The sequence below is a fragment of the Ptychodera flava genome, unplaced genomic scaffold (assembly GCF_041260155.1).
Source record: "Ptychodera flava strain L36383 unplaced genomic scaffold, AS_Pfla_20210202 Scaffold_41__1_contigs__length_1339820_pilon, whole genome shotgun sequence".
Taxonomy (NCBI): domain Eukaryota; kingdom Metazoa; phylum Hemichordata; class Enteropneusta; family Ptychoderidae; genus Ptychodera; species Ptychodera flava.
Window position 1 is genome coordinate 490644 of NW_027248363.1, and position 12628 is coordinate 503271.

The 12628-nt window shown below is 38.6% G+C and overlaps 1 protein-coding gene across 1 annotated transcript; it reads right to left on the reverse strand.

Annotated features, from left to right (window-relative positions):
* Positions 1–160: 160 nt before the first annotated feature.
* On the reverse strand, positions 161–12267 carry LOC139128040 (ultra-long-chain fatty acid omega-hydroxylase-like). Its single transcript, XM_070693903.1, has 9 exons — positions 11608–12267; positions 10180–10324; positions 7892–8064; positions 6712–6833; positions 5442–5703; positions 4521–4717; positions 3717–3853; positions 2543–2690; positions 161–2168 (listed from the first exon to the last, which is right to left on the reverse strand). The coding sequence occupies exons 1-9, from the start codon at positions 11791–11793 to the stop codon at positions 1982–1984; spliced, it is 1557 nt and encodes a 518-aa protein (XP_070550004.1). The 5' UTR covers positions 11794–12267; the 3' UTR covers positions 161–1981.
* Positions 12268–12628: the final 361 nt, after the last annotated feature.

Consider the following 12628-nt stretch of genomic DNA (forward strand, 5'->3'; position numbering starts at 1 on the left):
ACAAAACATACGTGTAAGTGGGAGGTAAAATGGAAACGAAAAAGGGGCAATGCTTGGGCGCTATTATTGACAGCAGAAAGCTAAAGAAGTTATATCTCTATCATTGCTGTAAATATTCACATAAAGCAACTGATACAAAGGGAAGATAGGTGACATTCCTTTTACAAAATGAATTTACTTTAAGCACGATCAAAGTTGCAATCGTTTGTCAGATGCATTGTCCCTCATATCAAACAATGAGCTTTCATAAGTAAGTCAAGGAAATCATAATTTGACATGGCATTCTCAAACTGTGAAAAAAACATTAACACGTCAGGTAACTCAGAAAATGGAGTTAAATGACCTTGGTAGCGAGGTCAAATTGTGCCGTTCGTTGAGGGACGGCATATATAAGTATATACAGCAAGAGTGTCATCGATAAAATGGTAAGAGATTACTCAGAACATATGCCAGTTCTCAAGCCTTAAGGCTTAAAGAACAAATAATGATTCTCTATTTAAATCAAGCCTTGCAATGTGAAGAAATTGAATGTTACGTCAGCCGTTATTCCACTACAAGCAGGCTATTGAATATCTTTGACAATTACTTAAGGAGATAATATATAACAATCACACAATCCATTGCCAGAGCAAGAGCTTTATTGCAAATGTCAAGAAGAATCCAGACAGATAATTTCGAAAGTATAATGAGGATTATCCTGATAATGCTGTTTTAACATAGTATAATCTCGATACATGCTACCTCAGCACAACAAAATGGGCAACCATTTTCACCCGGCCGGCAAATCGGGTAGGTAAAATTTAATGTTAATACATGACCTTAACTGGGCAGGCTGGCAGATAGCCAGCACATAAAATGACACACACACACAATGAAATGTGTCTTGGTTTTGCGAGGAATGAAACAATGATAATGAAGAAGAAGCACAGGGAGAAGAATACTGGATGCAATTTATAATTTCAAAACAAAAACATGAAAAAAGCTGCACACGAAAAGTTCAACCGACGCGTTGCGGCCATGGATTTGTTTGAACACTCGATCCCTGTAATGATTGTCTAACTCTTGGAAAATGCATTCGATGATTTTACCAGCAGTGACGACGTTCTGACTTAGGCGATTACTATCATCCATTGTGATATTACCATTATACCGGAGAGAGTGACATTATTAAGACACTCAAATACCGCCCCATAAAAATCAACCAACATTTTCTAACTAACGTGAACATTTCTCAATCGTTCGAGAATGAACAATGGGCGCTGTGATATCCCAGCTATACAGTCTATATTGTTTCCCATTTCAAATCGGCAGGGAGATAGGCACCAAGGAATGTCAACAAATCACAACCTGCACTTCAGAATCGTTTAGGAATAGTGGACTGATCTCTAATGGATTTTTACGAAAATCGACGATAATTCTCTTTGTCTTAATATTCAGCTTCATTCAAATTCCTATCGGAGCAACATTTACATAACTAAGAGCTCTAAAGGTAGTATCAACGGCAATTTTCGAATGGAATTAGTTTTAAAAATTGCACACAGTAATGTGTAAATAAAGAGGAGTGTAAACCTGACAAGTTGCAGCAGTGCTAGTAACCATAGGAAAATCGATACATAGAGTGAGCTAAATATAAACTTGATAAGCTACACACGAAGAAGCAACGCGTACCAGGTAATGAGTTTGAGTAACATGGTTAAAATTCTTGATTTTATGATTCGGCAAAGAATGTTTGACTAAATTATATCACCATGTTTACCAGATTCTTGCTGTTGATATTCACTGGCTTTCTGCGTATAGTTTCATCAGTCATAAATTATGTCAATTAATTAATTAAATGAAGAATACTGTCAGAGAGATTGTGTCTCAAAAGGTTGTACGATGGGACACAACTATCTCTGTTTCCTTAATCCTTCTAGCTCCATTGACCTATAGCACGATGTCAAAGGTCACAAACGGGTCCAGTCAGGGCTGAACTAAAGTTTTAGACATTTTTATGGGAATCAGATCTTGATTTGACAAAGAGTCGCAGCCCATTCTCAGCTCTCATCACGAGTGATGAAACTCGTCTTGCAGGTACACTCTCATCAAGGGACAGCTGGAATCTTCTCAATATCAAGGCAACTGCAACTCTCATCTCATTCATGGCAAAGTTCTGACCAATGCAATTTCTATAAATGGAAAAAGAACGCTCAATTTCAAAGTCAAGGCAAAGAATTCCTGTGTTGAGATCAGTAAAAATCACTTACATAACCATTACTGAACAGATCAAGCTAGGAATGGCGATAAAAGTTGCGATAGCCAGAAATTATACCGTAATTACTCATGGTATGAGAAAACATTTGACAAAAATTTGTGAATCAGAAATACACTGATACACTGATACGAAGATACACCTAATGCCATAATTTACTGAACTGCCAAGAAGTTCCAGTTCAAGATCTCACTGCATGTAAAGCATAATCCTTGGTGTTCCATTAAAATTTAGGGAACAGTAGCTATACGATTGGAAACAACAGGTATTTCACCTCTAATTCAGACTTACCGTGGTCCAGCTGAGAAAGGCACATATGCGTACGGAGATCGTGACTGGGAATTTTCGGCAGTGAACCTCAGCGGATCAAACTTCTCAGGGTCATCCCAGACAAATCTGTTTGTGTGCAAAGCCATGAAGGACACACCGATCCATTCACCTGCAGTAGACAAAACTGCATTTTAACCAAAGCATTGTTGTCTGTTAAAAAGATCGGATGGTTTGTCGCTGGAGGGCGTTCTTTGTGAGAACATTTCTTTTGTTGCTTATGTATGTATTGTTGGTGTTGTTGTTGTTGGTGTTGTTGTTGGTGTTGTTGTTGTTGATGATGATGATGATGATGATGATGATGATGATGATGATTATACTGATGATGTTGATGGTGAAATTCACTATGAATAAATCTAAACATATTGAGAAGATTGATTTTACATTTGCAGGACCAAAGTACCGCTAAACAGCTACTAGGCCAAGAGAAGAAGTTGTACTTTCTGGCTTTGCTCCTCGGGATTTGCTAACACGTCGTAAAAGTGCACACAAATCTTTGAAGTATAGAATTGAGAGAACATAAACAAAATCACATTCGAATATTTGTTAGTATGTTTTAAGGTAGTTGGCGACTAAAAATTAAATGATTTAAACTTTCGATCAAAATTTCTTCAGGAAACTTTAAACCGTTCCCGTCCGATATTAAGAATAGACATCAGAGCAAATATTTACCGACTCTTATTTTAAATGGCTACCGTCCCTGTGCTAAATCTATTGGGAACATTAAATATCCGGTGTTAAAACCTGTAGTGACGCAATGTCCCACAAGTGGTAGACACAAAATGAATCGAAAAACTTTCCCGAGGCGGATATTATTTTCAGTGGAAAAGAAAGGGACACAATGATAATTAGTGATGGTATTCAGTAGAGAGATTCAAGATTGGGACAAATATGATGATCTGTTTGACATATAGTCTTCACTATGCGTCGTGATGCGCTCTGTTGAGTGATAACATGAAACTATCAGTATGTTTAAATAACATATATTGTAATATCAAGGGAGTAAAAAGTATTATCACAGTGTACTCACACAAACTCATTAATGTGCAATCAAAGCCTGTCCATGATGCAATCAAATGTTATTATAATTGTAATACAATTTGAAAATCACCATTTGTATTGATTGTGTTAGGCTTACCGGCAGGTATTGTGACGCCAAGCTCTGAGACATTCAAAGTTTTTGTAAGACGTCGTCCAATGAAAGGTACAGGTGGATGAACCCTCATGCTTTCCTTGATACACAGAGTCAAGTAATTTAACTTGCTAATGTCATCCCTGTTGCAGAGAGATAATCAAACATTTTACATCAAGGTGAGAAAACACTGATGCCTGTTTTATCATTTGCAATATGTACCAAAACCTTAAGTAGGAGAAAAGCCCAAATCCAAGGGATAAAACAAATAAATTTGACAAAGATAAAAGAAGGTCAAATAAACTGTCTTTTATATATTTGAACTTTTTATGTATATATCTCTACCACTATTTAGGGTGTATTCGATAAATGCAAATTAATATTGAAATTATGATAAAAACTGCATTTTTGTTAAAACTGGAAAGTCTTACGATTCGGTGTAATTGCCCTTCACGAAACCAGGCTTAATAACTGATTTGTTGTTGATGTGTACTGCACACCGAAATACACAAGAATCAGAAGAGAATTGATTGAACTGTACTGGTACACTAGCATAGAAACCAAGGGAAATTTTGGCTCATTCGACGAATTATGTTTAGCACCTTCTAATTAAAATAAAATTAAGAAACAATTCTGTCTTTACCCTTTCGGATACTTTGTTTTCATATACGGCTGGGAAAAGTCAACGGAGGAAGAACAAACAGCTAAAAACAGGAAAAATCGAGCTATTTTTAGGTTTGACTGTGATCACAATCTTCTGGTGTCACAATCCTGCCAAAAATATAAAACATTCCAACACCGCAGACATACCAGTCAATAACATCTTCTTCCTTTCCACTTAACACTTCATCAATCTCTTCACGACATTTCTGTTGATGTTCTGGATTTTTTGCCAGGTTGTAGAGACACCACGATATGCCACTGGCTGTCGTATCGTGACCTTCAAACATAAACGTGTCCACTTCGTCTCGTATCTCCTGATCTGTCAGACCTTTGCCGTCTTCATCCTATTGCGTTAAAGGCATAGAGGGGTTAATCTTTTCGCCGCCATAGTTTGGATAAACATTGTTTTCAATAGTGATTGTGTATCTGTTAACTGGGTATTATGGGTGAACACGTTAACATTTTGAACCTTGACCCTCTGTGACCTGTGACCCCATGCGGGAATTTTGTACTGAACAGCCACACTTCAAAGTATTGCGTTGCAACTATTATTTTCCTTCATGAGATGTTACGAAACACTTTCTGCGAAATAGCTTACTAATTAATCAATTAATAAATAAATTGAATTACTAATTAGTCAATAGATTCATTATTCAGTTAGTGAATTGATTTATTAATTCATTATTTTATAAATCAGTAAGTTAATTTGGTAGAAAGTGTTTCACGTCTCGAATAAATGAATGAATGAGCAAGTGAGTGAAGAAATTGATTGATTGATTGATTGCTATGAGCATGATCTCATTTTGAAAAACGAATTAGAATTAGAATGTAAAAGGGAGCTACATTGACGGTTAGAGTTGTCTTGTACATTTAGCATCAATGAGTACGATATTCTAGAATCAGTCGACTTGTAAGGAGAAAAAGAGAAAAGAATAGAAAATTTTGCATTTACAATGGCGCCAAAGTGCTCATTTCAGACTCTCACTACATACGGTCAATTTTCAAAGAAAACTGCGTATAAAGTTGCCCTTTAGTGTATTATTTTTTGTAAATAAAATTAACAATAACCTTTGCTGCCAGTAATATGTCGAGGAAGTCTATATATTTCCTGGAATTGTCTATTCTTTTCCCTTTCTCTCCTCTCAGAGCCTCTTTCCTTTGTTCAATAACGTTTTTGGAATACTGGTGCACAATCTTAGTGTTTTTCCTCCACTTGTAGCCACTGTAGCTGAGGTGGTAGATTAAATCACTGTAAAATGGCGGGAAGCGAGCTCGGTCATCGATCATCTTGGTCAGTTGGTAGACAGCTTTTATGTATGGATGCTGCTCCCTGGAATTCGAGGAAATGACAACACTGCATTAAGAAATGGGTTGATCTCAATGGTGGTTGTCATAAGCCAAATAACAAACATTTCACGATATCAGACGGTGTTATATTTCATCATTGTCACACAAGATATCACTTTCTGAAGTGTTTTAAAGAGATTAAGAAATTAACTGTAAATTCTATACTCGTTGCACCTGTTACAGGTGACGTGTGATACTCTGTTGTTGTTTTTTTGTTTTTTTATGTTCTTCACAATTCTTATCAAAATGTATATTAAGTTTAGTCGATTGCAATAATTTAATTCAAACTGACACAAGGTTTGATTAAAGAATCTCCTTTGGGTGTGAACACTCCTCAAGCTTTCTGCATTTTACAACATCATGATAAAGTCAATATTTTATACTGTTCTATCTGTACCAGGTAACTGCAAGATACAAGGTAAGACACACTATGCCCAGCTGCTAAATGGAAATACGATGAAAGGGGGAAAATTACAACTTCATGCAACTGGCATGTGTGAACATTGCAATGTGGATCAGCGAAACCAACTTGGTATTTTATTTTGTTCAAACTTTTCATTGAATAAACATTTGTACAACGTACAGTCTCATGATACAAGCCATAAATATTTTTTATCAGTTTACATGTAGCGGGTAATTTTAAACAAACAGCTAGCAAATAGTCACGAAACCACTCTGAAAAATATGTACAACACTCGGCTCACCAACGATGAGGAGAAAGAGGCAAAAAGCATTGCAATTATTGAACTGAAATTTCCAAACACCTTGACGGTGAGTACGGGCTATGATTATATTTGCTAATGTATGAAATTGGACATTACGTACTACATGGCTTTCTGAGTTCATACCATAAAATAGTATTGAACGATTTTGCTTTCATCTGCCCCACCCCTATTCTATTTAATGATACCCGCAGGCGCCATAGATGATAATGAATATGGGACAAACCATTGTGGTGAAAGGGTGTACAAGTTAAGGTATTCTTACATACGTCATGATTTGACAGTGGCTATCTTGACTGAAGATACATTTCAATAGACTGTCCAAGGTCAATAAGCTGACGTGCTCGAACATTTCCAGGGAGCCTTTGTCACAAATCTTTGCCCATTTGTCCTGCAAGAGAATAAAAAAGAGAGCTACAAAAAAGTATTCAACCGATATCACTACAGAAACATTGGACACTTAACCACCAAACACTCACCCTTACCCTATATCCCTAAATATAATTGCAACTGTATGTAGGTGCTCCATGTCCAGGGTTAACTATTCCACACCTTCTCGCATAGTTACGAAAGTTTTTCTACGGTTAACTATCCTAACTAATTTCCTGCAGGCATAAAGCATAACATTTTACAAAATTTGAATAAATTAATCAAACAAGGTGTATAGCCAACCTAAATGAATGACACTTTTTGCAGTTATTTTCAAGAGTGACGACACTGACTTAAAGTTTGCGAATATGCAAGACTTCTTGCGGAGGAAGCAAAATTATTACCACATCAAAGTAGTATATTTTTGTTTGTTTATTTCACCAGGGGAAAGGTTACAAGACACATCGTACAGTGAAAGAATAGAAATAAATAATGGTAATAGCAAGTTACAACAGTGTTTGTCATCAAAATGTTTTAACATCCCTGGTGAGGACCATGGAAATAGTTCTTACAACTAGTCAAGTCCATGGCTCAAATATAATAAGAATAAGAATAATACAACATGACTTTAAAGTGACGAAGCATTTAAGATAAATAAATGAAACAAGGACACACATTAAAAGTATATCGAATGGGAGGGAGAAAATATTGCATGAAAATATAAGTCAGAGTAAAGGGAGTACAGAGTCGAAAATAAATGAGACTATTTAATGTCAATTTATGTCTAGTAGATATTTCTTGAGTTGCGTCTTGAAAGAGTGCCGATTTGTTAAGTTTTTGATGATATATGGAAGGAATTCCAATGTTTTATTGCAGCATTATGTTGACTGATTGTAAGCTTCACTTTGGGTATAGGGAGATTTTCCTTAGTCTTAGAGCAGGTATGATAGCTATGGAGTACATGATCTTCAATATAATTATTTAAAGTACGAGCAAAACGGTTATTTTAAGATCATTGAAAAAAATATGAGGCAAGCGTTAGACGCAGCGCATTTTGACAAGGGAAGGATAACATCTTACCAGCATAGTGTGTGTGCATTCATTGAACACCTGGACGTACGGCTTCAAAATATCAAAATGGAATCCTGGAGTCAGCAATCGGCGATTCCGGAACCATTTGCTTCCTTTGCTGAGGAGCAATCCATCACCTAGCCATGGTTTGACCATTCCATAGGTTAATTCATCCTTGGGCTCTGATGAAAAAAAAATACAGAAAATCAATTGCACTTTATTTGAATTACTTATAGTGAATTTCAAAGTAGCTTGGAGTTACAACCTGCTAGGGTAATGAGTAAAACATTTCTGGCGATAGAAAGATAACTCCAACACGTTCAGTGTAGGGAATCGTTGTACCGACCCGTGCAAACTGTACGGAGGAAAAACCTATCATTAGAGTTCTGTGCAGTTTAAAGCGCAGTGGTCGTCGCGCTGCGTACGCCCCTGTTGTCAACATATCCAAGAATGCCGCACTATACGTTACGGGTTGATTATTGCCGCTTGTTAAATGGCGGCTGATTTGTCACATGCATACAAACTTACCAATATAATAATTACACGCTGGATTAAGATCACATTTGATCATGATTTTCTTAAATCAGTTGCATGGGGCTCGGCTACTGTTATCGCTCGAGCCATGTATATGCCAACAGACTATCAATGACCGGGCTCTAGTCTACGACATCGCTTGCAAGAACGAGAGCTTTCATTTCAAGAGGCCAAACAGGAGTACAATTGACAATAACGCAAGCTACAGAAATCTACAGCTGGCAGAGCAATGCCCGCTGCGGCAAGAAGCATATGTTCCGTGGTCTGCATGAACGTCCGTGTCAAGAGAACCAGGTATATGGCGCTCTACACTCGGCTGTGGAGAATCCAACTCCACTACGAGGTTTACCCCGTTGGGGGCATGCAAACGAGAATTCCGAGCACATCTATCAAGTCAAGCGAAGACCTTTTATAGGTCTCCTTGCTATGGGGGGGGGGGGGGTTATCTCATTAGAAAGGGGATTCAGACCTACCCGGCAATCAGGAGGTACAACAACGAAGTTTCCGTAGCACCGGTAGGCCAACACTAGCTAGCCGTTGGATCACTGCCATGACCGTGCACAGGATCTCTCGATATGTCCCTATGTGTAGCCGTGCAATTTTCCTGCCAAATGCCGCGAAAACCCGCTCGTTTTGTCTATTGTTTCCTGTCATTTGACTATTTCTTGCCACGTATTACTAGAAGAAGTTAGAAATGGTGATCAACAGTGGGTCGTTGGCCAAGTCGTCGCGGGGCCGGTAGGTTGTGGGACCGGATTCTCTTATATCCGTGTACGTCAACGCGGTGACCGTCTCCCTTATCGAAGCAACAGCATCTCCCGTGCCCTGCTCTGGCTTGCCGATCATGCTCTTGAGTGTAATTTTTGTGTTAGGCGTTGTGCTTGTTGCTAGTCTACATATATATATACAATGTTGATCATTTTAGTGATGTATTTTTACTGTACTGTACATAGCATTGTGTACAACCAGCGTGACCGCGCGCGATCAAACCCATTTGTTCACTGTGACTGCGTGCAGTAAACTCAGCGACATATGTGCCGAGTGTAGTGTCTCAATGTTCGTAGCCTTACATGAGTTTATAAATAGAAATACACCACTGAAGTTCGTTTCCGATCTTAATATTTTACTATTGTATGATGTTGAGTCTTACAAAGGCGTTAACAAAGTGGGGGACCGCTCCCACTCACTCAGAGATTGAAGTTCCCATCTCACTCAGATTGAAGTTGAGAAGACTTATATTTACAAAAATTCATGTTTATCAACAAAAAATAGCGCACGCGCAGCGCGACGACCACTGCGCTTTAATCGACGACAAATAAATGTGGTAAAGGTAACATAAGAATATTCAAGCAATCAGTGTACGAGTGAGTTTTTCAATTGGAGCGCAGCGACACTGACGATGTTGACTGTGGCAAAATGAACGTCGTATTGGGTTAAATTGTTGCAAAATTTATCGAAGGAGAACGTTTGTAATGAATGCTGGTGGCTTTATTTTCTATCGCCAGAAACGTTTTTCTTATCACCAAAGCACTTTCGAAATTCACTTAAATAATATATCGTATTGTATTCGAGATAAGCAAGTTTTGCATCAGCGAGTACCGGGCATCACATGATCACACCACTCCATCATAAATATTAACACCAAAGCATATACACACAAGCTTTCCTCAGAATTTTCAATAACATCTGAGACATGGAGGCAGACGTCAGATCTCACGTCTATGTTCATGATAACACTCGATACACTGACAAATTTCACCAACCTTGTGTTGAGAGTATTGCTTTCACTGTGGCTGGGTGGAAACAAATCAAACAGCAAACAAACGGACCATTCCAGAACTGCGTTGCATACTCAACGTCTTTAAGAACTTCCTCTCCATGCTGAAAGCCCTCTTCGTCATTGGTGAACTGTACAACATTCAAACGCAAGAAGATAACATTGCCTGCTGATGTGCAGCCTGATTGGTCGATTGTGACTATTCATTGCAACTTAGGGAGCCTATTTGTTTTATTCCATTATAACGGTAAGATTCAGCCACCCCATTGGATAACAGCTAACGAGACGATGACATGAATGATATTACGACACGCCGCACATCATCCCAACATTGTTACATGACTGATGTATCGACGAGCTTAAAGGTACACTGTCAACTGTTCCAATTTTGCCACAGTTACCATGGAAAGAGAATATCTAACCAATCACAGATTTTAAGTGGGTGGCCGCTTTTTAAAAACAGCGCCCTCGATTTGGCATTTTGAATACCAAGGAACGCCCCTTTGACCATATATAGGCATATTGAGATTACAGGTGACTGCATACCTTTAACTCTCGCTATAGGATTCGATGATAACTTGATGATGACATAGCAGGCCCATACTAAAATTAATTTCTTGTGTAATTTTTAGCGTAAACGCGGGATCCCTCTATTTTTTTGTTAAATGGGTAATTCAATCATTTTTAAATCCCAAAGTTGTCAAGTTGAAGAGAGTTCCAGGCCAGTTTCGGTCAACAAGTTAGGTAGTGGACTGTGCGGCCGGCTACTCAGCAGGAAGTTGCTATTAAGGTAGTATGCGCCCCGAACGTGAAATAATTAAAAGTTTGCTAAAAAATTTCCTCGAGGAATCAATAAAAAAGACAGTTAAAGTGTTTCATACTCCAAGCATGGAGGCAGAACGAAAGAAAGAAAGAAAGACTTTCTTTCTACTTCCATGTTCCTGGGGCTTCAGAATCAACTCCCACAAGTTGTAGGGGATCGGAAGAGAACTGGAAAAGTTTGAGAGTCTAAATTTAAATATCTGTCCCCAAGGCGCGTTCTACTGTAAATCTATGGTGCGTGTTACATTCCATTCATCAAGTATGTGATAAACAGCGGAGTTACAAAGGTCAAATGGCTATAGAGAGATCACCGCAAGGAGTGTTGTTATTTAATGGACACAATTAACATACACATGAATAGATGCGGTGGAGTCGGGGTGGAGTAAAACCCCCAAACAACAGTCAGACACAATTACATGATGATCATCATTGTAAAAGGCAAGCGTTGACTAGTCACGCAGTTTGATTTTCTTTGTACCCTGCTTGTCCTGGCAGACTGCACAATCATTGTTTACTGTAACATTAAGCGCTGGTGCGGATCAATTTTATGTTGGGTCCGACTAGGAAAGAAAAGTTTGTTGACCCATATTACCTGATCCAGGTTACCTAACAGCGGATGTCTCTTAATAGAGAAGAATGCCTCGAACGCCTTCTCGCTCCGCCTACGCTGGTTGACGAGTCTCATCAACGATACAACGACTTGGACGACCACCGCCAACACCACCAGTGTACCGGCAACATTTGAGAACGTGAACGACTTGAAGTCCGCGCTGTACATTCTGCTCGAACTGATCACTAACAACCGATGCGGATTTAGGTTTATGGTTTACGACAAAGTTGACGTTTTACGGTTCTTTGACCACTAAAGCGGATATAGAGTCTGTCCAAAGGTTGAAGGCAGATCGTTCACCCTATGAACTTTCAATAAGGCCTAAACCCTACATGACACACCGCGGTATGCAGCAAGTTCATCTAAACAAGTATGGCCCATGATGCAAACTTGAACAAGGAGACATCGCTGACCTTTGCACTTGTTGTTGCCGCGAATGCCGCCTCACCTAGCGCGATTTTAATACGTGCACACAAGTCGTAGAGGTGATCATACACACAGGTCTCATGTACAGAGAAAGACTCAAATCACACATTGGCTGCAGTGCCAAAGCTTTGGGTCATTCAGTCATTCCGCCCGCACCCGGCAAACATTCAGTTCTGCCGGAAGAACTTAAACTCCGGGACAGGGCAACGAAATCCTGGTCGTAGAGGGCGTGCTTTATTCGAGCACAGATGACCCCAGATGATGCCCTGAGGAGTGAACAGTATGGCAATGGATTTCTCACATGATAGAAAACAAAACTTAAACAGCAAACGTGATACAAATGATAGTGAAAGAAGGAATTAAGAAGGACAACAGAATTAATTTATCGCATAATTTTCTATGTTGATTTTAATTTTAATTTTGATTATAATTCTTCTCAATTGGATGAAGGTCATCCTTTAACTCAATGTTATACAACTGGAGTGCCATTTGTCTCAATAGATGAATACTTCATTTTATAAGATGATCAGCAAAGTTGTTAATTTAATTTGTACCTTCATTTTTAATCCTGTTTACA